The following is a 26,731-nucleotide window of genomic DNA, read 5'->3' as shown; positions in this document are numbered from 1 at the left end:
TTCTAAGGAACACTACAAAAATTAACAACTTCAGTCTAAGGTGTCAGCTTTTTGAATTGATAGAAAATAACTCACTGACCCTTGTTATCTCCACAGTCCTTGGGCCCGTATCTGCTCCTACTAATAAAGAAACAAACAATTAGCTCCTGTAATTAAGAGATAATATAATTAAGAGATAACGCTGTCAAGTGACAATGGTCCCTTGCTGCCTAGTCAGAGTTATCACCAAGCAGAAGCAGAGCCTTCCTGTGCCAAATCAGGCAGCACTGCTCACGTGAGAAGGACGGGATTTCTGCTTCACCCAGAGATGAATACGGATGCAATCACTCCGCCTGACGGGTGCTGCTGTGATGCTCTTTGTAGCACAGCCGCCGCTCACCACAGTCCATTGAATAGCACCACTCTGCCGGCCTCAAGAAAAGCCCTATTGTGCATTTCACTCAATTAAAGATTGCCTTATTATTCATAAATCACAGTGTCTCCGCCACAAAGGGTAGGACAAGCAGACTGTGGAGGTTCCATTGATTTCCTGTTCTAATTTGTGCTGTATTAGTAAATAATAGACAGCCAGGAAGTCTGGCTGGCATCTATCTAGCCACAGGACATTTAGAAGTGCTCAAAATATTCAGGGGGAAAAAAAATTAAATAAAAAAGAGAAAGAAGAAAAAAAAGATGCTGAAAGGAATCATTTGAACTGGGACTAAACAGCCTAAAAGCTTATGGTGTAGTTCTGGGCTCTGCTATAATAATCCCTAATTGTACCAGCTTTAATTAAACTACCTTAAGAACCTTTTATGAGGCAGGCAGCATTAGCCTCTTTCAGAAGTTAACGATTCCCATTAACATATAGCAGTATTTCCTACCGCTGCACACACTGCTTGTGCTGATACCTGCTACGAGCACACAGGATGAACACACAAGGTCCAGCACTGCAGGAAGCCCAGCCCCAGGAATGCTGCATCAGGGCAGGCACGTGTGGGCCCTTCCAAAACACGTAAGGATGGCTGCCCCAAAAGCCTTCTCGAGTGCATGTGAATGGCCAGAAGAAATGACTTCTGCCCATGGTCAGGCACAAGCACAGGTTGCTATGGGTCTCTGACATGGGTCAGAGCACACAAATGCACAGTTCCTCGTCAAGTTGCTGCAGGTTGCAGATTCAGCACACGCTAAATGTGTGAACTGCAATCTGGGCATTGTGACTTTCTCATTACAAAACACCCTTTTGTTGCTCTTGAGCGCATAAAGATATAAATGAAGTGGTGGCAGCTTTATTCCCTGAGAAAACTCGTTCTAATACAAGAGCCTTGCCTGTGCTAAGCCTCCAACAAGGGCGCTGGGGAATAGCGGGGCGCAGGAATTCTGCATTTAAAATAGAGGAGCCATTACTCTTCTACTAGATGTAAAAATAATGCCATGTGCTGGAAAGTGTTACAGGTCTTAAAACATCAGTGGTATGTCTTTGGGGAGGTTGCGCAGGAAAATCAGACTCAGGTATTCAATGTTGCTATTAAACCAGCACAAAAATAAAGGAGCTGTGCAAGCAACAAGCAGCAGATCTGTCCAGCTCATACCTGAGTTTCTCTGAGACACATCTGCTGAAGATCTTCTTGTGCTGACAAAGTTCTGCAAGGTAGTGAGGACTGGAGCGAGCGCGGGGTGGAAGTGACTGTGGGTGCTCTGTTGGTTCACCTGAAATTAAACACAAATCAGAAACTGAGAGTCAAACCCAAACATTAAATACCAGCCAGCTCCTGCAACATATGGCTGCAGCTGTGTTCTGTGCAACCAGGCTGGAAATACCACATTGGCCACACGAGTAGAAACCCCCAACTTCATTTACAGAGATGGAGCCTACCTGCATTGTGGGCATGTGAGCAGAACAGTTCACAGTACTATGGGACTGGACTTTGCTTCAGCATATACACCTGATGTGTACATTGTTTGGATCTGTTTTTGGGAGGCTTTCTGGGTTGGACCAGAAGACCTGCAGACCAACCTCAACCATTCTGTGCTTTGCCGCAGAGGTCACGAAGGAGCAGGATGAACCTCCTGCAGTGCTTATTGCCAGCTGGCCTCCAAACCTCAGGATGAACGCTGTGGGCATCTTTGCCATGACGGACCCACAGACACTTCACTGTTAGCTAAGTGTACACCAGGCAGGAGACCTGGCAGCTCCTCTCAGACAACGGGGATGATTCCCATGCAGTCACCTACAGGCTTTCCTACTGTAGCTGAACATTTTGTGTGATTAGAAGGCCCTGGAACTAGCCCTGCTCCTTTCACTTGACAGAGATGCTTCCAGAAAAGCAGCCCAGGTGCAGGACAAGACGCTCGTGTCTTATAGCCAACAGGAGGCACAACCTGCTGGGCAGCTGCTTGTGTGCGCTCTCAGTTCTGTGCCATTCATTTCCAGCACTATTTTTCCTTCTCTGGCCTTATCTTCAGACTGCCCCTCAGAGGAAACATCATTATCAATTTAGGAAATGCATCTGAACAACAGGTTTCACCAAAACCAGACACAAAACAAAGAGCCGAGCTCTCCCTTTAAATGCATTAGGCGGCGAATCAAAAGCCCTGGCAGCATTCATCCCAACTGACCAGCGTGCAGCTGTCAGTGACGAACAACAGGCAGAGCACAATTTCCACGTCTCGTTCCCGATTCATGGGTCAGTTAACACAATTTGCAAAGAGCGTGAAAGAAATCACTGTCCTGCACCACGAGCCTTATGTTTCTGCTGTTAAAGGTATGCAACGGACCAGAAAAAAAGCCAAGTGAGGACAAAAGTTCGGGATGCTCTTGCCCAGCGGGCTCTGAAGCATTGCTCACAGTTGTGCAAATCATTCAAGCTGATTCTCCATATTATCTGCCAAGAGTTTTATAACTCTTGGAACCGTTTTGCTGAGAAACATCCACTCTGTTTTCCGAGCTTACTTTCCACCCAGAATCACGGCAGATATTATCACATCTTGCTTCATCTCTGAGCATTACATAACAGCATGTAGTAACTTTTAACCATCACCTTTTGTTTACGTTGCTCTTGTTGTTTGTACAACAACTATACCAAATAATAATCATGATTGTTGCCTTTACTTACTCCAATCACTCTCATTTTCTTCTGTTGTTCCATCTTCCCTTGCCTGCTGCATGCAGTGCTGATGTTTCCCTAGTGGTATTTAGGCACGCTTTTAAAGCTGGGCTTAGCACACCTGGCTGTGAGCTCCTCAGCCCTTCCTGGCACACACCCACACAGACAGCAGACTGGATCACCACCAGCTTTAATAAAGTGAAGAAACCATGCCACGTGACCAGGATCTGGCACACTTTTGGGCTGTTCATGGATGAAACCAAGGAAGCGCTCCACTCATTGACTTGATTACTAGGATTATTCTTTCCTTGAAGTTATTCCTGCTTTAACGTACGTCCCTAAGCTTCCTATTGCTTCTTTTTGCTGTTTCCAGGCCATTCTTTTAGCGTTTTGATCCCAGCTGTGCGCTGTGCAGAAGGAGGCCATCAGAAATGCCCCCCCGTACAGACAGGGGGCAAAATACCCCACGGAATTACACTGCTGTGAGCCACAGCTTGACTGTCTCTGGGACATTCCCAGCTACAATATGGTGGCAAAGCAGCTGTTCTTCAGCAGGAGAATCCATTTTAAGAAGTTTTCCAAGTCATCTTTCTCTCGCTGTAGACTTTAATACTAATAGTATCAATGTCTGAGCGGATTAGGGGAAGTGAGGAGAGGGGGAAAGCCCGGCACTGATTGAAAAACGAATTGTTGTCCTCGCTTCAGGTAAAAAGCAAGTGAAGCAGGAAATTGCTCTGTGTTTTCTTTGAGAGGAAAGCAGCTCTCGTGTGGTTCTGCCCCAAGATACGCAAAGATACAGTTCAGTTTCATTAACTCATTTTGATTGACAAAACAGCTGCAGAAAAGGCATTCCGCATTTTCTGCAAGTCTAAAAAATTTCTGGGCGTTGGTGTTGGAGGAAGATATCACACATTTTTGGTATGTCTCAGCAAAAAAACAAACACCCTCCTCTAACAAACAAAAGAATCATTAACCAATTATTCCACTTATTCAGCATTACAACACGACACTTTCTTTTCAGCTGAGTGATAAAATATTTTGTTCCACGCTCTCAGCAGTGAATGTCTATGGAAGAGCAGAGCCTCACGGACACCCTTTGCACACTGCTGCTGTTCCTTGCCCTTCGCACGACATGAATTTGTTACTAACCTGACTGTGTTGGGATGTCTTCCGTGATGCCAGCCATGATCCAGCTCGCAGCCTCCCCAGCTCGAGATGCACCAGGCCTTGGGCACACTTGGGAAAAAGAACCACAACGTATAGCATTTAAGTCGACATAGGATATTTCATGCTCTCCTGCAGAGAATTATGTTCATATTCAGCATCACAGACCCATGAAGAAAACCACAATGTACTGAATGTTTGAAATATTCATATTTCTATTTGGAGTGTATCAGAAGTACCTGTCCCTGGACTGAGGTTTATCCTCAATGCTGCAGTCAGTATGAATGTTTCTGCTTGTTCTCACCCTCAGTACAGGCTGACAGCCCTGGGATCCTGATGGAGGAGCTGCCAACAGGTGCCCATGGTCAGGGCATCCTGCGCCCTCTCCACCCACTCAGACCCATAGAGCAGCCCCATGCTTTCTAATAGAGAAAGGAAAATTCTCCCAGGTTGTATTAAGTATAAAACCACCCCTGTAAAGATGCTATGGTAGGAGTGCATTTAAGTTGCAGTTTTATAGCTGCAGGTTAGTACAGTGAAGCCGAAAGCATTTTACTTCAGGGCAGCTCTGATTTGTATGCTTCTCAGGTTTCAAAATATTTTTCTAGCATGTGAAGTTCACAGTTGCATTTTCAAATCAAATAAATGCTACATCTCTTTGTTTCCTCATTTCATACCATTTCACTTCTAAATATACAAGAAGAAGTGATGCCGAATGGATCTCACGCAGTAATTTCAGATGAAATTCCTGTCTTTGTAATCAGTCTGAGCTGTCCTGGGTATGCACAAATAGCACTTCAGGATAATTACCTCGCACGGCATCAGTAACTGCAATCCCATCTCTTAAAATGTATTATGTACTCACCTTAAGTGTAGTAGCAACAGTCTCTTGTGAGGCATTTCTCATATCCTCTCCATTAACAGACAAAATCTGATCTCCTTGAATTAATCTTCCATCTAGGTCTGCAGCTCCTCCTTTAACAATGTCAGAGATAAACACTCCACTTCCATTTCTAACAATGCAAGAAGCATATGGCTAATTACACAATCCAATATTCTTTGGGAGACCAATTTAGATTACTTGCATATAAGACACATAAAAAGAAACCTGTGAGCAGAGGAAGAACGAGTTTTACACCCCATTCAACCATCTGAGTGTAGGAAAATCTATGAGCTTTAAAATCAAGGCATGTTTTGCTACGTTTTATGCTGTCTTTCCCCTTGATCTGTTAGTTCTGACCATCCCATCCATAAAGATTCATGAAAAATACCACTCGTACAAATAAAAAGCCAAGGATCAGTCTAAGATGGAGTTAAACCATCCCTTGATGTGCCTGATCTGAATTACGCAGCCCTAGAAATGTATATATTTTTACATTCCCCCTAAAGGTTCAGCTTGGTTTCTTCTCTAAAAGCTTGGAGGCCCCAAACAGAGAAGCCTGCAGAAAAGACTTTTACAGTTTGCACACGAGTTATGCAGCAGAAAATCCAACCCTGCGGCTGTCTGCCTGCAGCGAGGCTTGTGAGCACAGCTGGGGGGCACAGCAGATTTATGAGCTGCAGCCCCCACATCACGACTCCCCTGCCCACACCGCAGGACCCCTCTGTGCCCAGCCCCAGCTACCAGGGCTTGCTATGGATGAGCTGGTGCAGGCTGCAAGGCATGGGGCTGGCCTTTGGCATCCTGTGTGCAGCAGGACACAATGCTTTGCTGGCTGATACCTGGCTCTTGCTGGATGGACTAAGGAAATTAGGTTACCTCTAAGGTGGAAACCAATACATGCCAAGCAGTTGTTAGCAACAGCACTGCAAGTTTTGTGCAGAAGCAATCAAGGGAGGGCCGGAGATTGCGATTACCATCTGTAGGGTAATTTACATAAACTAAATTAATTACCCAGCCCACAATCTGCTCACAGCACCTGGGTTAAGCATCACCATTCTTGGAAAAAAAAAAAAATCCCCAATAAAACAAAACCCCAAAGTGCTGCAGGAACTTTACTGACCAGCCACAGTCCGGATAATGCCACGATGATTTGTAATTAAGAAAATAGGATTTTTTTGGCAATACAGAAGAGCAACTATAAGATCTGCATGCACCAGCACTGAATGAGTGCTTGCCTGTGTCATGCTGTAAATCTCTTCTAGCAATGAAAGATTAAATCTATCAGTGCTCTAGCTCGAATGATCTAATAGCAATGGTTTAGAAATACATCAGCACAAAGTCACATTTTATTAAGCAGCTGTTACCCTCCACACTATCTTGGATTCTGCTCTTTATTCACAGAACCCCTGTCTCTAGTGCTGTATAGTCACTCACATGGCTGACAGGGATGGGGTCTCTCTCTTTACCAGGCTCCTATTCTCCACTAAAACTGGTCTCTTCAAAACAGAGTATGATATATAGATCTAACTAACAAATCCATTTTCAAAGGCATATCCCAGTATTTGGAAACAAAGAGGTGTTTTTTCCCCATGCTGAAATCAGGACTGCCATGGTTAGGGCTCCAGCCTCAGCCAATACTACATTTAAGCCAGCAGAACATTAAGCTACCAGTTCTGCATGTGCTCTCTCAGCCTCACTCATTCACAAGTGAACAGTGACGCACTGGAACAGGTTGCCCAAGGAGGCTGTGGATGCCCCATCCCTGCAGGCATTCAAGGCCAGGCTGGATGTGGCTCTGGGCAGCCTGGGCTGCTGGTTGGCAGCCCTACACTTATCAGGGGGTTGGAGCTACATGGTCACTGTGGTCCTTTGCAACCCAGGCCATTCTATGATTCTATGATAAAGAGGGACATGATGCTGCAAACTGGGAGCTTTCCAGAGGGAACAGCAGCCTTTGTTACATAGCTCTGCTTTGGCTGTAATAGAGAAGCCAGTATCACAACCCCACAACATCCTTGAAGGTACTCAGATGTGCAATCTTTTTGCTTGAGGACTTCCTTTATTTCACATTCCACTTAATGGCTACAGCTGTTCATACAGCAAAAAGCAAGGTACTTCTTGTTTGCAGTGCATTCTGATCAGAGATGCTCTTACCGCTTTCCAGCTATGCTGAGCCCCAGTCCTCGGCCTGTTTTCTTCTGAATATCTACATGGAAAATCTCTAAGTTTTCTTCATCTTTGTAATGAGCTTCATCTCTATAAACAACCAACTGCACCTTCTGAGGCGTCTGTCTCAGCGCAGTGATGGCTTCTTCGTGGCTGGCATTCCGCAGATCGATCCCGTTCACCTGAAACAATCAGAGTTTTCTTTCCTAACGACGCATACGAACGATCCTTTCATCACATCCTACCCTCATGTGACAGGAAAAATGTGTCAAACCGACACCTCTTGGCACTCTGGTTTAGTGCTCTGATCTACTGAATGAGATGGTGTGCATTCTGCCGATGTCTAGATTAAATCCAAACCAGCAAGATATTTTGGATCCGAAAGCTTTGTGGGGGTTCCATGCTGCTTTCTAAGTGCTGGAGCCTCAATGTGCACTTACAACTTTATAAACAGATGAAGCAGGACGTGCTCCCTTTGGTCCTCCTGTAGCTCTGCAGCCTTCCCTTCCTTTCAGGCAACAGTGCTGAAGTTCCAACCCCTTGCTAGGTCACACCATACAGCTTAGGGGCACAAGGAACCAGGGTCATTAGCAATGGCCATAGTGAAGCCCAGGCAGGACACACTGGATGGTGATTTTGCTTTGTTCCAATAGGTGGCACACAAGACCACTCTTGGAGCACTAGATTACATTTCTCCTACAGTAACCTGACAACATTTTGGTATTATCAGATGGAACAAGAAGTTCTGCTGAATGCTAAAGTACCAGAAAAAAAAACCTATTGCAGCTTGAAATCTAATCTCTTAACTTTGCCAAGCCTCACGCTAGGATACCCCTTAAAGGGTTTGCCCATATCCTGTTGACAAAACCATCTTTTCTCTGTCAATACAAAAAAAAAATATCCATTTCATTTTCCAGGTCTGGTTAGAATCCACAGAATCATCGCACCCCCAGGGTTGGAAAGGAGCTCCAAGATCACCCAGTCCAACCATCCACCTGCCACCAATATGTCCCCACTAAAGCACACATTTCTCAGTACAACACCTACCAATGTTTGGATGTTGTAGGAATTAGCATGGGCTGCAGCTGGTTAAACAATGCACTCTCAATGCATTTACACAACAGAATCGATTTTAAGGCAAGGAAAATACTTCTCTGTATCTCTAAGTATGCCAAGTTATAACCATTTTAACTTAATTTTACATGAAGGGAATTAAACCTGTCCGTTGTCATTACGTTCTTTTGTACTAACTCAGTACACATCAGTATTATTTTCCTGACACAGGCATCTATGTGTGCCTTACACACTAATCTGAAACTAATTCAGTCATCCTTCTGCTTCATTAGTACAGCTTTTAAAAGCTGAAATAATAACAATATTACGGCACACAAACATTAGCACTTTCCTGTTTGGCCAGTGAAGAATTAATTAACCTTCCCCGTTTTTATCCCCTGCCTAATTATCGTGCTCTGCTAATGCGCAGTTATTTATAAAATGAAAACAACATTCAGCCCGAACGCTAAAAAAAATATTTGCAGTGCAAGAGCTGTAAAGACGGCTCCCCAAGTACCCCTTGCTATTTTTCTAACCCTACGCACTAACGCCTTAATGGCCATGCTGGGAATTTGTCCTGAGCTGACAGCGAGACACTGCAAGCAGCTGCGCCGACCGCTGCCTGACGCAAGCTTCATGTGCAGAGCAGCCCCTCGTTCTTAACCCCTTCCCAGCTCAGCCTGCTGGCTGAAGGCAGAGCCAGGCTCAGCACTGTGGTGCCTGTGCGGGAGCTGCAGCCAGGCCTTGGTGTGGGAGCAGAATGCTGAGCTGTGCCAAGCAATCAGACGCGGCAGCTGATCCATGTTGTTCGAGAGCCACCTTGTTCAATTATGTTTAACGAGCTCTCAGTTGGTGCCTTCAGTTTTTATGGATATGTAAGGAAGCACAAACATGTCAGGGTGTTCTCAGGGATGGGAGAAGAGCTTTGCGTACCAACCCTACAAACGATCCCTGTTTTCCCCATGAGAAAGCTATGCTGAAAAGCATATGCAAAACTACACGAGACAGACACATGAACACACAGAGACCTGCTTACCTCAAGGATCTGGTCTCCGGCCCACAGCCTGCCATCCCTGGCCGCTGCCCCTTCTTCATAAACTTCATGGATCACGATGGCATCCTGTGGGGACAAAGGGATGCTGAGCAATCCCTGCAACACCCCGTGTGCCACAACCCCGCGCACGCCACGTCGGGAGGAAGAGTGCTACCACCACACAGAGACAGCTGTAAGGAAAACACCGCCATGCTCAGAACGTACAGACAGATAATACAAAGGTACAAAGGGTTTTGTTCACCACTGCAGGGGCTACTCCCGGCTACAGCTTTTTAGGCTTCTGTGGCTCCTAGCAGTTTTATACATTGGCATCCACCAGTACGTGAACTCGGTGTGAACTGGTGCATTAATACCGTCTACTTTTTATGATATAATTTAAAACCAGATTCTTTGGAGCGCTGAATGTTTTTAGGGACTTGGCATAGGTCTCCGCTTTAAGCAAGAGCTCAATGCCTTGTGGTAAATAGCGCTGGTTAAATCTGTAAGAAATGAAATCCAGAAGAAGCGAACAATGGCAAATGTTAGTTTATTACTGAGGTTGGAAAATGTAGGCAGTGGCAGATGTAGCTTCAGGGAAGGTTTCAGTGATTTAATCTTATTGCCAGCAATAGATGTCCCCAAAGAAAAAGCATTACAAAGAACATACTGTTCTCTTGCTGGTGCTTTCCCTTTGCATTGTTCTGGTTTGAGGTTTGTTGTTTTTTTTTCCCCCCCTGAAACAAATAGGTGAACATCCTGCTGCAGAGCTTCAGCCATGACACTACCAGCACTCACAAATAGATGGCCCACTTCAGGGCCTCGAGCTCTTTACAGTCGCTGCAGATACACACGAGGCAATTTATTTAGCAGGTATCAGACAACCCAGCACTCGGACAAATGCAACCAACAAAACTGCTGTGGCTATGGAGCTCCTTCTGGAGTCCGCCACAGCAGCCAAGCACAAGGCTCTCACTGCACCAGGCTATGGGCTGCAGGCCATGCCATGCGGCCTTTCCATGGCACGAGCAGAAAATAGTGGCCGTGAGAGAACAAAGTACGCTCATGTTTTGATAACATTGTAGATACTACATCTCTCATCACCGAGTTAGCCCCCCCGTGTTGCTTTGCAGTGCTTCCCCAGCACACACAGTGTGTGTTGAACAGAAAGAAGCCCAATGCCCTAAAGCTAGTGCTCTGATCAAGACAACACTGGGAGCATTACTCTCTTTCATTCCCTCTACACCTTATTTAATGATGTAAACTTGTATCTTACAGCCGCTCCGCTGCTGCTGAAGCACAGCACTGCCATCATAAGCTTCATGTTTGATACATGTACACCAGCCACCGCAAAAAGCCTGAAGGGTTTTAATCACAAATGGATTACAGCTGATACGAGTGTCCCAGATGGGGAAAAAGAGACTTCAATCTACATAAACGAAGGCAAAATACTATGAGCTGTGTACCACGGCAATTAAGAAAATCAAAAGAACAGTCTGATTTTAAAAAATACACCATTGGCGACTGCAGGGTTTTCTTGAAATAACTGGAACAGCAGTTACCAAAGGGACTGAGCAACACATCCACATCTGCATCAGCAGCACCGCCGTGCCTCTCTGCTGCACTTCTGAGATCTTCTCTCACTCTCTTTCTCTTTTATGTTACCTCTGCTTTCAAAATGATCATCTAACTCTAGTCAACACAGGAGACTCTGATCTGGGTGAAAGCCAACCGGGTGACAGTGATGTGTATTTTTACATGTATTTTGTCACCCGAGGCTGATCATGGGTAACTTTGGGAAACACTGTGTCCTAGCTTTAGAACTTCAACAGCATGCTTTGCTTTTACTATTGTAAACACTTTTTGGCAGAAGACACTTAGAAATTGCCAACAGAACACAAAACATTGACCATCTTATGATGACAGCATCACTGAAGGGAGTGTATAAACAGAAGGGGTAGTGGCTGTTTACAAGGGTAGACAGTGATAGGACAAGGGGGAATGGTTTTCAACTGAGACAGGGGAGGTTTAGGTTGGATCTTAGGAGGAAGTTTTTCACCCCAGAGGGTGGTGACGCACTGGAACAGGTTGCCCAAGGAGGCTGTGGATGCCCCATCCCTGCAGGCATTCAAGGCCAGGCTGGATGTGGCTCTGGGCAGCCTGGGCTGCTGGTTGGTGACCCTGCACACAGCAGGGGGTTGGAACTGGATGAGCACTGTGGGCCTTTGCAACCCAGGCCATTCTGTGATTCTGTGATTCAAGTCAGGCACGTATGGACAGTGATGTTCTGAAGACCCTTTCAGACTATCTAATCTGATATTTCCTAGCCTCTGAGCAAGGAACTTTCAATCCTATTTCTTAAAGTTTGTTTTCCACCTGTGGTTGTTTTAAAAACAGCTAAAAAAAAAGCCCTGAAGCTACCAGCTTTTTCCAGCATTAGTAAACCAAAACCACACATACCTAAAGCTCAGATTTGGGAACCTCCAAACGTTATCAGTTTGAGTAATCTGCATCACCTATTTGCAAAGACAACAACTCTGTACGACTCTGCAGTTCCTGCATGCGTTAGAAGCCAGACCTAGAACTAAAAATATATATGGCATGAAAAGGTACGTTCCTATTTAGCCTGTGCCTACCCTGGAAGGAAACACCCAGCTGACCTGCCAAAATACTGTTTCCTCAAATAGTTTGTTTTCTTAAAAAGAAATAGTTGTAAGAGGCTTATTGAATCAATTAAGAAACAGAATGAAGAAACACGCTTGCAATGGTCCATAGCATCAATTAACCTTACCTTCCTTAGCTTATGAATTATGACAAAAGACGCCTTACCTCTGTTGTTTCTGGCACCAGCTCAGTACATATTTAACCCAGAAGAAATGTTTTTCCATTGAATCTAGTGGGATCCGGACAGACTCTGTTAGTTTTGATCATCCATGACAAATGGCTAGAAATTACTGATGTTATTAAATATTTTTATTGACATCGATATTTTAAAGGAGTCTGAGCGCACAGTCAAGAGACATAACGTATTATTCCAGCCATCTAACTACCGAGCCCCAATCTGTAATGCCAGATTGGGGCTGTAACACTCATCTCAGTGCATCAGAAAACAAACTGGGATCTATCATGGCTAAGCCAATACAGAACATTTATTTGAAGGATGGGTTCTGGTAATTGAACATCTGCAGCTCCTACTCACTAGCTTCAAACTCAGTTGTGTGCTAAGAATCTTGACAAGTCAAGACTTAAGTAGTTAAGAAAAAAAATAAATTGATCAATCAATCAAAAGGAAAGGGAAGGGAAGTGGTGTCAGTGTCCAACTGGAGGCTGTACGTTAACAGTGGCCACAGACAGATTTTCTCTCACGTCCTCCTCTCGCTCCCAGTTACGTACAGACCATGGCAGCCCATGATACAGCTTGTCAGAACTGCAAAAACTGTTAGTGCTGAAGGAGAAAATAAAAACACTCTTGCCATATCAAGAACACTGCTATTTAAAGAAAGATATCTCGTTGCTGCAAGCACATGCTTCGTAAGGTTTACAAATACATTCGAAAACCTACAGCTCTCATCTCTGTGTATTTTGACAAAGACTCTCTATTAGTCTGGCACCATTATAAGAATCAGGAATTAATGCAAAGTTTAATGCTTCCTATATGTGAAGGCAAAATGCAGAAAACAAGCCAGGGCATAAAATCAACATAATTTCATGCTAAACAAAGTCCATACTTGCAGGTGTGATCCAAGACTACCTGACCATGAAAACTTTGGAAATTGAATTAGAAGGGAAGCTGTCTGCTACTGCTGAACTAATTAATGCTCTCACCGAAAGCTAACGAAATGGAAGGGCCTGCAGTTTAGCGGAATGGAGCTGAATACAGTGACACTATCTATACTGAACTGCTAAAAATCCAACCAGAGTGGTGCTAAACCACAGCAAGAACTCGGTTGATAAGCAAAGTGCTTATCAGATGTACCCTGCAGTACATGAGACAGTGCTTTGAAAGGTCCAGGTATGAGCTGTGAGACAGCCATGCCTCACTTGCTATTGCTTTACCAGAATATCAAGGCTGTTGCACAGCCTTCTTGCAAGCAACAGGCAGGAAAATGAGTGCCAATTCTCACACTGACAGAAGAGGTTTTTGGCTGTGCAAGGAAAGGCAAGGGCTTAGAAGCAGCAGAGTTCTTGATCAACACCATGAAGAACAGTATTAGTGAGGAGGGAATGACTACTGAACAGTGAGTGCATGGCTGCTAAATTTTGCAAGCTTGCCTATCTGAGAACCCACTCTTGGGAAATACAACACATAAAACATACACAGTGTGATCTACTTCGTGTTTCCTTCTAAGGGAGGGGAATAGTGCTGAACTCTTGGGGAATCTGATCTCAACTCCCCCCAGCTGTGGGTATTTCTTCTGCTTGATTTATAACAACTTTGGAAACCTGGCAGGGGAAGGCTATCAACTCCCCATCAGCAGAGAGCACAAATAGAAACGCTCCCATTAAGAAGTACATTCAGTAAGAGTGACAGCTTAATCCCCGTATCTTAAATGTCGAGAACTGCTAAGGCAGAGACCTCAGGCAATGACCACGTAGCACTGTCTTAATTGAACCTTGGGGAGAAAGGTGGCAAAGTCAGCTTCCTATTCAGGAAAACCACTGACCAAGCAAACCTTAAAAGCCTGCAGGACCATAAACAGTGCTGAGGAAGGCTCACAAGCTGTCTGGCTTTAGACTGGGACCGCTCACATGCTCGCCGCAAGCTTATTGCATCAGAGCCAGTTCCTTCTATGCAGCCATTCTGCAGAAGGACAGGTTGCAATGCAGGTGTCCTTTCCGATGGAAAATCAACCCCAGACCTGGGCTGTATGCAAATGCTGGGAGCAGAGAGTGAATGGACACAAGTCATGAAGGAGGTTCAGCAGTAAACGTTGTGGGTATTTTGGTATCATTTGATAAAAGGCGGAAGAGTACACAAGAAGGGAAATTTCAAAAGAACTGGGGCAGAGAAATCCCCACGCAGCTGACTGAACCTGAAAGAAAAAGGCCTAAATTCTGCCTATGCCTTCTCACCATAGAACTAAACAGTTCTTACTTAACTACTTCAGATCATTCACAACAAGCTATGCCTTTAACTGGACTACTATTGGAGTTTGCCTTTGCTCTGCTACTTGTCTGAGACCCAGCCATTATTTTGACAGGATCAAAGGCACTTCACAGAAGTGAAGTGAACCACTACACATGGAGGACCGCAATAATCACCAGCACAAAACAGCGCTGAGGAAGGTGCTCAGTTGGAAACAAGTTGTTTTAAAATCCCAGACTGTGCTTTCCAAGATGTGCTTCTTAAAATTGCAATCATTAGACAAAAACCAGAACAGTCACAGGCGTAGAAACCAGATCCATAGCTCTGTCCCCTACGGCTGTAAGGCTCTCTCTGCCACCACAGACACCAGCAGCCACTAGTCCCAGACAACAGAGCACTGCATGGAAAAAAGGTACATGTCTCCCAGAGCAGACGCTTCTGAGCACACAGATGGCTAATGCTGAACATCCAGATCAAAACAGCCACAGTAGCTTTTTGGGAACCTTCACGGATGGGCAGTGATGGAAAGCAGGCAGAGCAAACCGTTGGGACTGTATTAATCTTAAGTGCCTGTATCTCAGTTTGGGCTGTGGTTAGGTAAATGCAATCGTTCCACTACCATACTAATGGTATGCAATAGAAAGAAAAAAGCTTTCTGCGTGCATTTGAGAACTTTCCTGAGGAAGCAAAGAAGCTGCATAACATCCAAGAAAAGATGCCTTCACAGTTAGTTGACAAGTTGTATTTTCCTAAGCTATTTTTACACATTTCCAACAAATTTCCTACACAGCTACAAACGTTACACTAAATTAACTTTTAGTACAGATAATAAAGTTACAAGGGCTTTTGCTGACTACAGGATTAGACTTATCTCTTTCCCAGGGCAAGTAAGACATCATTAGTTATTTCCTTTTCAACTTTTATAATACTTTGTCCAGAGCAGTAAAATTGTCATTTCATTTTTACAGGCTGGTTCACAGATAAAGTAGAAATCAACCAGTTGCATAGGGTGTTTTGCTGAAGAATTAGCCCCATATAAGCATCTTTCAGTAGTCAGAATAAAGCCAGCTGCTCCTTACTTGTAGGCACAGGAAATTACAACTATTCTGATAGGATCTTCCACTTGCAGATCAAAATGGAGCCTGAAAGACAGCAGCTCAGCAACAAAAGCCGAAGGTCAGCTCAAAGCAAATCACTTGACTTCTCACACAAGTTTACCTCATGCTGTGTGCTGCGTACGCTTCTTTGCAACACTCAAATATTTTGAATCTGCTAGCGTTCACAAACCATTAACAGGCACCCAAAAGCCCAAGCCAAACACTGCCGTAATAAAACAGGCTGTATAATGTATAAATGTATTACTGTGTTAATGTAAAAATGCTTCACCGTTGCATGATACTGAAAAACTTCTGTACTCAAGGTCAAAACAAAAGGCCTGTTTCCCATTTAAGAACAAGCCCGTGCAAGAGATGGTGTTCACTTGCCAGCTTTCATAAAAAAGATTAATCCACAACATCAATATGAATATAATTTTTCATACTAAAATACAGATTTATTTTAAGGAAGTGGATAATATTTGTATTACATTTTATAGGCCCCTATAGTTACATCTGGTCCTTATTTATTTAAATTTTATTCAGCTTGCATAATATTTTTGCTTACAGTTATATTCTCTAAGATCAGAAAAGCTCAAACCTGAAAATTCAATGGCACTATTCATTAACATTCCTTCGGTCTGCAGTCATAGACATTTGCAAGCTCTCCTTTGATTCTGAAATAATAAAACTAAGGTAATAAGATGTTTAGTGTAAAAATATATGACTTAAGTCAGAATGATAGAAAGAGCTATGTTTCTATGAATCACATGCCAAAGCAAACCCAAGTTTTTCAAAAAGTATACATGCTCATTTTAGAGGGAATAATAAAACACAGAGCTACGTATTAAAACGTTAACTCTCTCACTCTCATTATTTCATTAAATAAAGAAATACGAACATTCACAGTGTACTGTGCTTAACATGGGGTAGAAAGGATGCATGAGGTCCTGAATGCATGTAAGATATGAAGCCAAAGCCAGTGGTTTCAACTGCCAGCAAACAAGATACCCCTGAAGTCCATTTTGATATGTCCTACTGTTTTTGTATACTGTTAGCTTTAATGCCACGGTTGATTTACACTCCTGGAAGACACCAACTTCTTCAAGCAAATTGTTGCTAGCCATACAGTCAGCTCAACCGTTGCCAAAGATCTATCAAACATATGACTTGCAAACTTACTGCTTTCATTCCCATTTGTGATAAGTCATGTACAAAGCAGTTTGGTTTTCTCATGCTGTGCAACATAATGTCATTTTTGGAATTAAGATGAATCCATCAATTTCATTTTTACATTATCCAACCAAGAGTCAAAGCAATGTCTCACAATTTCAAGCTAACTACGTTTACCACCGTCATTAAATTGCCTTCTATTTCATGTCAGTGACAGCTGGCAAGTAATTGAATGTTTTTCCCTCCCAACACAAACTTCTTCCCTGCAATTCCCAAGTCATAATTAAAAAAAAAAAAACAACCAAAAAACCTTGGGACTCCTATTACCAACTTTTCTTCTATTGCTCCATTCATTGTGCAATAGATTCAACAGCATCAGTATCTATATTGAATGTACTGATGAAATCCTCCTGAGGCCAATGTCTTGCTTTTCATTTGTGGTTACAAGGTAAGCAGCTCCTTGTAATATATTGTAATATTCCACTGAAGCAGTTCAGTCTTAGTCGGACTTGATGGCTGCATGAAAAGTTGCTCAGACCTTGAATGTCTATAACTGATGGAGCTATTTTTTGCCTGAATATAAATACAACTAAGGTTGGCAGGGGAGGAGGAGGGGAAAGAAAGCCCAACTGATGGAGAAATTGTTTGTTTAGTAACGGAGAAGTCATCAGTCCTCACACTGAGGTATGCCTTCACTGCTGAATGTGCAGCACAGCACAAACCACAGATAGTAGACTTGATTCTGGTGTTGGTAACAGCCTGGTCTTGGCAGCACGGAGATCCTAGCAGGGTAATTAGCCCTCACAGCTCCAGGGGCAAACAGCGAGTCCTGAACAGCTGCAATTTAAAGTCACTGATTATTCCCTTGCCCTTCCTTAACAGATGGGGTTTATGCAAGGTATGACTCACCTGAACTGACAGAATAAATCTAAATATTCTTCTGTCAAACTGCATCCCAACCATCACAAAGCCCCCCTCCCGCTCTGCTGCATGCCAGAAAGCCTCCTGGGCTAACAGAGGTGATTAGGAAAGACTTTCCTTTCTGACTCTTCGTGTTACCAGCTCTTACAACAACTAGCATTACAGCTGAGCACAGGCATATTCTGCTACTTTTTGGATCACAGCTTAAGTTTTCCAGTTTCCTGGCTTTGTGGACCACTTTATTTTACAGATGGAATACCTTAAAGTCCGTTAATTGCCTTAAAAATGCTTCTTATTAAAGCCAGCTGAAAGCAAATGCAAAAAATTTTTATGTATCAAAGCAGACAACCCAGCACAAAAATTCTACACAAGAGATTTGTCATCATCTTTAGTAAAAAAGATGGAGGACACAGATTGCTTCTTTTTGTTCCTTCTCTGTTGCTCCTGTAAGGTACCTGACTGCCTTCCTAGCTCCAAAGAGCCCTTAGGTTACTGCTCCTAAAACATGTTTTTTCAATTTATATTCAGTCTTCAGCACTGAAATGTGGTTTCAAGCCCCACCTGAGCCTCTGCACTCTCCTCCTTTCCCATGGTTTTCTAACTCAGCCATAAGGGGAAGGTCTATGCACCAGCCTCCATCAGCCCCCGAATACCCTGTGGCATGTCTGAGCACCTCCATTGCCCAGGCAGCACACAGAGCCATAACTACGAGTTATCAACTTGACCACTACTTAGTTACCCAGCCGGAAGCAGAACACAGCTCTCACCTACCTGTTTTTACCTTAGAGCAATGTGTTTTCCATATACTGCCGAGATTAAAGTCCTTATAAATTTGACAATCTTAATTAAGATTTTAGAATCATGAAGGCTGGAAAATAGCACGAGGATCATCAAGTCCCACCATCAACCCCTCAGCCATGCCCACTAAGGGAAAACTTCACTGCAAGTTGCTCACTGGCCCTGACGTGGCAGCATTCACCCGTTCCGGGGTGACAATGGGATTAGGAACAATTAGCCCCACATACAATATAGAGGGATACAGGGACAACATCCTTAAATGAATCCTCAATTCTCTGGGAGAAAAAAAAAGTGAAAGAAAAAAGCAGAATAACTAAGGAGCATTTCCTAACTCTGTGCTAATAACAGAACCGCCAGCCCCATATGCCATTGGTGATCAACGGCCCCAGAGTGGGACTGCCCCAGCTCAGAGCCCTGCCTTGCTGACCTGAAGCTGGAGTCTTGCCCGGCTCTCTGAGCAGCACTGCACGAGGTCAGCCATGTTCCTGGGGCCTGAAGGTCTGTGTCCCATGGTTGAAGTGCCTCAGGCGCCCTGGGAGTGCTGGCAGCTGCCAAGTGACAGTGACACTCCTGTCAGGTTTATGGCTGCTATTTGCAGTGGTGGGACCAACAGGCCTTTATAGCCAGGGGAGACAGAGGGCAGGAGGGTGTCCTGGGGGGCTGTGTTTGAGCCCCAAACCTCATTTTGGGATGGTTTTTTTTATTCTTGGGGGGGTGGGGGATGTTTTGTTTTTGAATTCCCACTCTGAGAGTTACTTTTACAAGTTTGATTGGACTACAACCAAATAAAAAAAGCCTTCTCACAAATGGAAAGCCCTGTACTTCAGCCAGCTCTGCTCTGCAGCTTAACTGCTTTCAAGAGAGGCCATGTGTTGTGCTCTCTCGGGGCTAAAGGAGAAGGTGAAAGGAAAGACAGTGAAGGAAAAAAATAATATGAAACCTAAACCAAAACCCCATTTACCCTCAGAATAGAAGGAAGCAGGATCCCCAGCAGCCTGGAACCCAACCCCATAAAGACAAATCCCTGGGACAGTCTTTCCTTCCACTTTTCTATGAGCACATCCTTCCAGCTGATGCTCTCCTGCTCTCTCCTAAGCACGCAGTCACAACCCTTCGCTGTAAATACATGCAACTCCAAAGGTTTTGCAGGTTTAGTGGGATGGTCATCTTCTCAACAGTAAAACATTTACAGGGGTTGAGCCATCACTTTCCAGCCTCCTGAACAACTTAATCTTCCAGCTCACAGGCTATATTTTTTAAGTTGCTACTTGATGACTTTTGATGAAATTCTTAAGGTTATGGCTTAAAAGCCAATATTCCATGTATCATTCCGATGTGCCCCTTTTGCAGGCTGCCAAGTTTATTATTCCAAAAGCTGGGACCATTTAAAACAGATCCAGAACATTCTGAAGTGAGCTGTCCTATCACATATGAACTGCTGTTGTGCGTCAGTGCTGACTCCCAGTAGCCAGTTATGCATTTTTAGATCGAGTGCATTTGAAAACCACAGCCTCCCTCTGTCCCCAGCACTGACAAATGACCGGAGCTGGGGCTCAGAGCCCTCATCATCCAGCAGCCACTTGCACACCTGCACAGGTATGAAATAAAGACACCCCAGTGGAGACGGAGGAAGACACGTGTGTCTGTGTCTTGTTTTCTGACAGGAGAGAGGCAGAACAAGTTTCTGCAGCTGTGCAGCACACACAGGCATCAGCCCTGCTGACTTGCCACTACTCTGCCCTCTGCCTCCAGTGGAGCACGTTTCCACAGCCCTGTCGTGGCATCTCATCTCTGTGGTCTGTGTGCACTGAACTGTAGGAGCATGAAAGACAGCAAATCCCTCTTTCACGCCTCCATAAATTAGCTCCGAGAGGTTCTATTCCCATTCTGACTTCAATTTGACAATTCCCATTTCAAAAAATACCTTTATGAACAAACAAACCCCAGCCAAAACCAAAACTACCAAAACCTATTACAGCTCAACATTAGCTTCACCGCACTGGAGAAAACTATGGGTCTTGGGTACACAATTTCTGCCACACGACTGGGCCTTTGGAAGTGATGAACTTCTACAGCACTACTGCATAAGCTTTAAGTGAAGCTTTAAGTCAATGTATTTTGCCTATCTTGAAAGTGAAATACATCCCTCCATTTAAAGGATGGAGAGTAAGAAAAAACAGATCACTCACCCCCATGTATCTGTTTTGTTGTATTTCTTCTCTAGTCCAAGAAACCCAGACAGAAGATTGCTTAGTCTCAATTATCATCTTCTTTTATTTCTTAACCTCTCCCCATTCTGTTATATAAATTACTTCAGATTTTTATCAAAGCTTTTTGACTTCATGGCAAAAATAACCCATGCCAGCCATCAAAATAATTAGGGAATTATTTAGGAGAAGCTGGTAGTACAGCAGAGAGTGATGCTGATCCCACCCTCGCACATCCCTGGCTGCCTGTTTTGAGAGCAGTTTGCAGGGACTCATTTTGGGAGGTCTCGCAATGCAAGAATGAGAAACGTTGGAACTCAGACCTCCCTCCCCCCATCCACATTTACTGCATGGACCTTTTAAATAAAAACTCCTACAAAGACGCTTTAATGATTAAGTAACAAAAGTACAAACCTTAACCAAAACCACTTACTTAATTTAAAACTTTTGCATTTTTCTCATCTGCTCTATAAAGTCGGTATTTGTAATTTTCATTTATTTATATGAAAGTCTCATGAGAGACGTGTACCAGATTGTGTCTGACAGACTGCCACGTAGTATTTCCAAATTCCAGTTAAATGAAAAAAGCAGAGAGATGATTCATGTTGAAACTCCCGTTTGAATTTACTCAACACCGAGGAGCTAGATAAAAAAGAGACTAGATACAAAACAGTGCACAGCTGGACAGAGTGGAAATCGTATAGGTTGATTTAGCCTTCGGAGTAACTCAGATCTATCTCCATGTGGAACAGTAGCTCATTCAGTCTCTACATAGTCAGAGACTTGGATAAGTGGGATGGCATGCTGAACCTTTTCCAATTTCAGCTTTCATGCTGTAGAAGATACAGCCTACGATTTGCAAAAATAAAATGACTTTATTCCTCACGCTTGTTTTTTTCCTTGTTCTGGAAAAAGATTATTACATTGCAACTATTTCAAATCTGTGTCTGCTGACACTCAGAACACATTATTATTTAACGACCAACCAACATGATATTTTGGGGAACTGCTGCAGATAACAAAGCAGGTCTATTGTTCCAACTCTCTCTGTGGCATGAGATTCAGAAGAACCCCAATAAAGACCCCTCTGTAACAGACACGTTCACTGAAAGAAATGAACGTGACAACTAAAAGTAAGCTACTAAAAAATACAGCATCTCCTAAATGGAGAGAGCAATGAAAGCATCAACAGCAGAGGCAGAAATGGGTTTAGCATAAATAACTTGGCTGAGTTTACACTTGAACTGTTATGTTTCAAAACAGATGAAGACAGTTTCTTTCTGTGAACAGCACAGCCAAGGTCAGATTAAGCTCGAAGACACAGAATTACGATAGGAAACAACTGATAGAAGGCAAAATTATCAATGCAATATTAAAGATTGTGGTTTCCAGTTTCTCCTTCACATACTGACCAATTCATTAGGCCATTAAGAGACTAATGGCATAGTTTCTTTACTTCTTATTAGTTAGCAGAGACAGTAATCTATTAGTTCAACAGGAGCTCACCAGTGGAGTGTCTTTCCCTCCGACAATGCTGAGTCCAAGTCCTGATCGACCCTTAGATATCTCTATAGTCATCTCCTGTCCAGGAACAATAGGACATGTCGCTGGATCCACTGGCAATGGAGGTGGTAAGACATCTAAGCACATGAGAGGGTAAAGGAATAAGTCACACTATCAGACAAGAGAAAATAAAACACTTTAGGTAGTCATATGAGAGCAACTAATTAAACTCTCTTGTTTTGCTCTTCATCCAAACTAAATCAACCTTGAAGATTACGGTGAGTCGCTTCTGAAGTCTCTAGATTAGAACAACTCCAGAGCTCTGGGAGCAAATGTTCAGAGCATGTGTCTGGGAGGACATTTAATCTGGATACGACCCATGCTATTCAGATATCAATAGCAAGGTGTATTCCAGTCAGGGTATATTTCCCAGCACTATAGAAATGGCAGCATGTCCCAGATTACCTTTATTTTCACTAAAAAAAAAAATGAACAACACCTTCCAAATCCTGGATTAGGTACTAAATACATAAAATATGACTGAAAAAAAAAACAAAAAGATATTTCGTACTGCGGTTTGTGATTTCTGTGTCTGGAGAGAGGTAAGAAGGTGCTGACACCAGGGGTATCTCCTGCAAGTTGACCGGGATTTTTGCTGAAGATTTGGATTGTTTCATCTGTTTAAGGACCTAAAAGCGAAGCACAGTGGAAGCAAAAGAGATCAGTCATCAAACACAGAAGTGCATGTTAAGGACCAGTTGTCTCCGTGATTAGCATGTCCTACTAAATCTACCAAGTCCAACAGACAGGAAACGTGCAATAAGCACAGGTGATAAAGTGAGAACATTCTATTTAAAAATAAACGACAAATCAGAAAGACTGGATAGCTGTGCTTCCAGCAATGCTCGTGCAGGAAGCTTGTGTGAACAGCGGTGTCTCTCTTCCCAGCAGTGCCTCTCATGCCAAATAACCGTTTTGTTTGTTTGAACAAAGAACATTCCTGACATTACCCTGTGTGGCTATTCTGATGTACTGAAGGAGAAGGAAATCGTTTTTAAAGTCCCAAAAATTATTTAGGTATTTCTCCAGTTACTCCATGTCCCCCCGAAATCACACAATCTATGGCTACATCCAGCTCCCTACCATTAATACACCTACATTTTCTGGGAGCTGCTCCTCTGCTTCCGACTGATCCACCAACACTGGTCTGTCAGCTTTATATTTCACATCCTGAAAAGTAAAAAAAAAAGAAAGCGAGGTGTAATTGAAAATGTAATATTATCTTAAATACAATATCCCCCAAAGCCAGAAATGGATGTGCTGGTTAAATGCAGTGACATTTCATCATCGCTGGAAGAACACTTCTACTGCACACAGCTGAAGTCCAAAAGTGAGAAGAGTTACTTAGAATTAAGAATCACCAGAAATTAGTATAAATACAGAGAACTAATAATTGGGACTACTAAAAACACACAGGCATAACATTTTAGGAGTGGATTTTCTGGGAAGGGATGATCCTGCATTGTTTATATTGTTCCTGAAAAACATGAAACCAGAAAGGAGACGGAAGCACAATCTCTGGGGTGATAGGACCAACCATTCCCATGTGATGTGGAAATATACAGGTATAGGCCATACAGTGCCCACAGCTGAAAGGAGTTCAAAGTCATCTGTCCTCTCTGGCTTCTGTTCTTTTTTAATTGCTTCTCAGTAGAACCGAACATACTGCTTGTACTTAAATAAAGCAACTGCTTACAATGCATAAAGCAGCCTCATTAGGAATGTCTCAAGCAATGGCGCTTAATCACCGGCACCACTTGTATCCTAATTTCTTTCTGCACTCTTGCAATACACTAAGGAACATCTTTTCTTCTCCAAGTGCCTCCATATAGTTACAGTGTCCTCCCTTTGTTATTTCTGTGCCAAACCTGGGCCCCTTTGATCACAGCATTAGATTTGGTTATCTTACCTCATGTTAAAAGCACTGATAAACAAGTTTTCTGAAAAGCTGAATAGCAACTTCAAAAGACAAGAGATATTCTGCAGCTCAAAAGAATTTCTAATTACGATGACAATTCATACATAAAATAAACATAAATCTAATTTTGGGTTACCAAGCTTGGAAATACTGGTCTTGTTTCCTGATGCTGTATTACATTTAACCATGCCAAGCCCCATAGGCTTGTCTCCTGAATTTTGTTCTTGCTGTTTTCATACAATAGAAACTGTTACCCAAATGGATAATAAAAAAGTAAGAAAGAGTGATCTCAATTTCATGTTCTCAGGAGTATCAGGGGAGAAGTGGGAAGATTGCTTTGTCTCTTTACGAGAGATTGTTTTAATGAACAATACAAAATAACTTCATACTTCCCTTTTCCATTCTGATGCACGACTAAAATGTGAAACTTCACCTTTTAAAACCCTCTAATCCTCTCCACTGATGCTCAGACTATGCTGGAGGCATCCTGACAAGATGAAGACGTTTACAGCCACTCCAACACTGCATTGTACACTCAGCAATTGCCATAAGCCTGTGACCCAGCTGGCTTAATGGAATTCACTTTCCCAGATACATCCAGAAGCATTCTTACAAAGCTTCTCCTCTTTGTTAGTGCGTCACGAACACCTTTTCTGTTTGTCTCAAGGACAGATTGCTGTTCCAAGTTCAGATCTTCAAGCCAAGTGAATCCACTCCCCCATAGCAAAGCTCAGTCTGATTATCCCACCGGCAAAACATCAAGTGACGCAGGCGCTGCCAGGACATGAAGTGTTTCAGAGCACGTACAATGGCTGTGCAAGCCACTTCCACCTTCATAAAGCTAGAAGCTTTGAGAATCTCTCCAGGTCTCCATCTATCAATTCTCCCCAGTACAGAAAGCAGGAGAGCAGCAAAGCTCAGAGCACCATGGCCTGCTATCAGGACACCTCAAATAGCAGCTAATAAGTGTGCAGGCTCTGCCTAATGCTTCCATTGGCTCCAGCTCAGATATAAAGTTGTTTTCTTTCCCCTTCTTATCATCCAAGTCTACAACAATGTCCATTACATAACTTTAATAAGCATAAGGTGATGAAGTGACAACAAAAAGTATCTCGGGAGAGTCCGACAAATTTATCAGCAGCGCAGAATGATAGGAATACTTCTTTTACTGCTGCTGTCGCTTGGTGAGACATCCTGTCTGTGCTTTGAGCTGCACGCACTTGCAGAAGATCTGCTGATAAGCACATACTTTCTGTTTACTCAGTGAACTTGATCTCACATGTTGACTTTTACATTCCTGATTTATCCTGACATGTGACTGAGAAATTCAATTACAACGGTGAAGCAGCATTAGCTCCAGTAGCAGCCATCACGCTATGAAAAACAAGGCGCTGTTTTCTTTTACCTCAACAGCCCCTAAAAGATTGCAACAGAAATCCCTCTTCCTCAAAACACCCCCAGATCTTGTGCTGCAATTGCAGTGTTGAAGTGTTAATGCCACTATGACCCCGAACCCATATCCTGCTGGTCTGATGGGTCTGATGACAACCACGTTTTTTCAGCATTTATGAAAATGAGATAGGCTTTCCTGAAATATTTCCCATGTGATTTCAAAATCTCAACGGAAAGAAATATCTGACATTCAGAAGCTTGTCTCTAGTATTTTTTATCCATTTATGCTTTCAAACCAAGGGCTGGCCCAACTGAAGCCACAGGGTACCGAGCAGTTGCATTCACAGACGTTTAAACACTTGCCCAGATCCACCTCCCAGTCCTTAAGTTCTGGTATCTATTTCTTAAATGGAAAAAAAAATAAACCAACAAATCAAGTCAAAGCAAAGTGCCGTGGCAGAGGCAGAGCTATGCAGCGGCACCAAGACTGGCACTCCTGGTCTTGGCAGTGACCTGGGGCAGGTTGCTTCCCTGCTGGGCCTGCTGAACTCTGCATTCTGAACTCCAAAGAGCAAATTGGAGCAGGTAGCTGCTGTTACATGAAAAAAAGTGTAGGTGGAAAGATGAGATGGTGTGGGCAGTCAGAAAGGAAAACTAAACCAAGTCCTGTACTGATGCTCTCACTTGCACGCTCTCAATAAGCGAACGCCTCATCTTTTCTTCCCTCCCCTCTGCCCTAATCTGGGTCCCTCCAATACACCAATGCCGTAACCTCTTATGTCATTCTCACTGTTCAGTCTAAAATACGGTCATTTCTATCCTTTCTTGCTTCATATCAAGTCTGAAAAGAAGCTGCCAATATTTTCTGTGCCTCCTGCTGTCCCAGCAGCATTTTACCTCCATGCCTATCATCTTTTTTTTTCCATTTTTATTTCTTTGCATTGAATTCAATTTCCCTCCATTATCCTTCACAAAAACCACACAGCACCTCATACTACACAAACAGATCAGGTGCTTTTTTACAATGTTTTTGCACTTCTTTTTCCCACTTGAGTCTGTAACCCATCGTTTCTTCTTGCCAAGTTGACAAAGAGTAGCAACAAAAACAAGTGAATTGCACCTATAAATGAACACAAGAAAACTCTTGATTCATTTATATCTCAGCCCAAATAAGGAACTCTGGACAAAGCTAAGAAA

At 43.3% G+C, this 26,731-nt stretch overlaps 1 protein-coding gene across 6 annotated transcripts in view; it reads right to left on the bottom strand.

Moving 5' to 3' along the window:
- Nucleotides 1-26,731, bottom strand: part of PATJ (PATJ crumbs cell polarity complex component) — a 136,608-nt gene that overhangs the window by 10,489 nt on the left and 99,388 nt on the right. For 3 of the 6 annotated variants that reach the window (XM_072343695.1, XM_072343698.1, XM_072343696.1), the window contains exons 32-40: nt 23,323-23,394; nt 22,736-22,853; nt 22,168-22,301; nt 9,389-9,472; nt 7,288-7,481; nt 5,116-5,263; nt 4,236-4,322; nt 1,572-1,689; nt 80-120 (exon numbers count right to left, since the gene is read on the bottom strand). In XM_072343695.1, the coding sequence (XP_072199796.1) occupies nt 80-120; nt 1,572-1,689; nt 4,236-4,322; nt 5,116-5,263; nt 7,288-7,481; nt 9,389-9,472; nt 22,168-22,301; nt 22,736-22,853; nt 23,323-23,394 (996 nt within the window). The remainder of the gene's footprint in view (nt 1-79; nt 121-1,571; nt 1,690-4,235; nt 4,323-5,115; nt 5,264-7,287; nt 7,482-9,388; nt 9,473-22,167; nt 22,302-22,735; nt 22,854-23,322; nt 23,395-26,731) is intronic. The other 3 variants (XM_072343697.1, XM_072343699.1, XM_072343700.1) reach the window with 1 other exon arrangement.

The sequence above is a fragment of the Excalfactoria chinensis genome, chromosome 8 (genome assembly GCF_039878825.1).
Source record: "Excalfactoria chinensis isolate bCotChi1 chromosome 8, bCotChi1.hap2, whole genome shotgun sequence".
NCBI classification, from domain to species: Eukaryota; Metazoa; Chordata; class Aves; order Galliformes; family Phasianidae; genus Excalfactoria; species Excalfactoria chinensis.
Note: the sequence above shows the minus strand (reverse complement) of the source record. Positions and strands in the feature narration are given on the sequence as shown.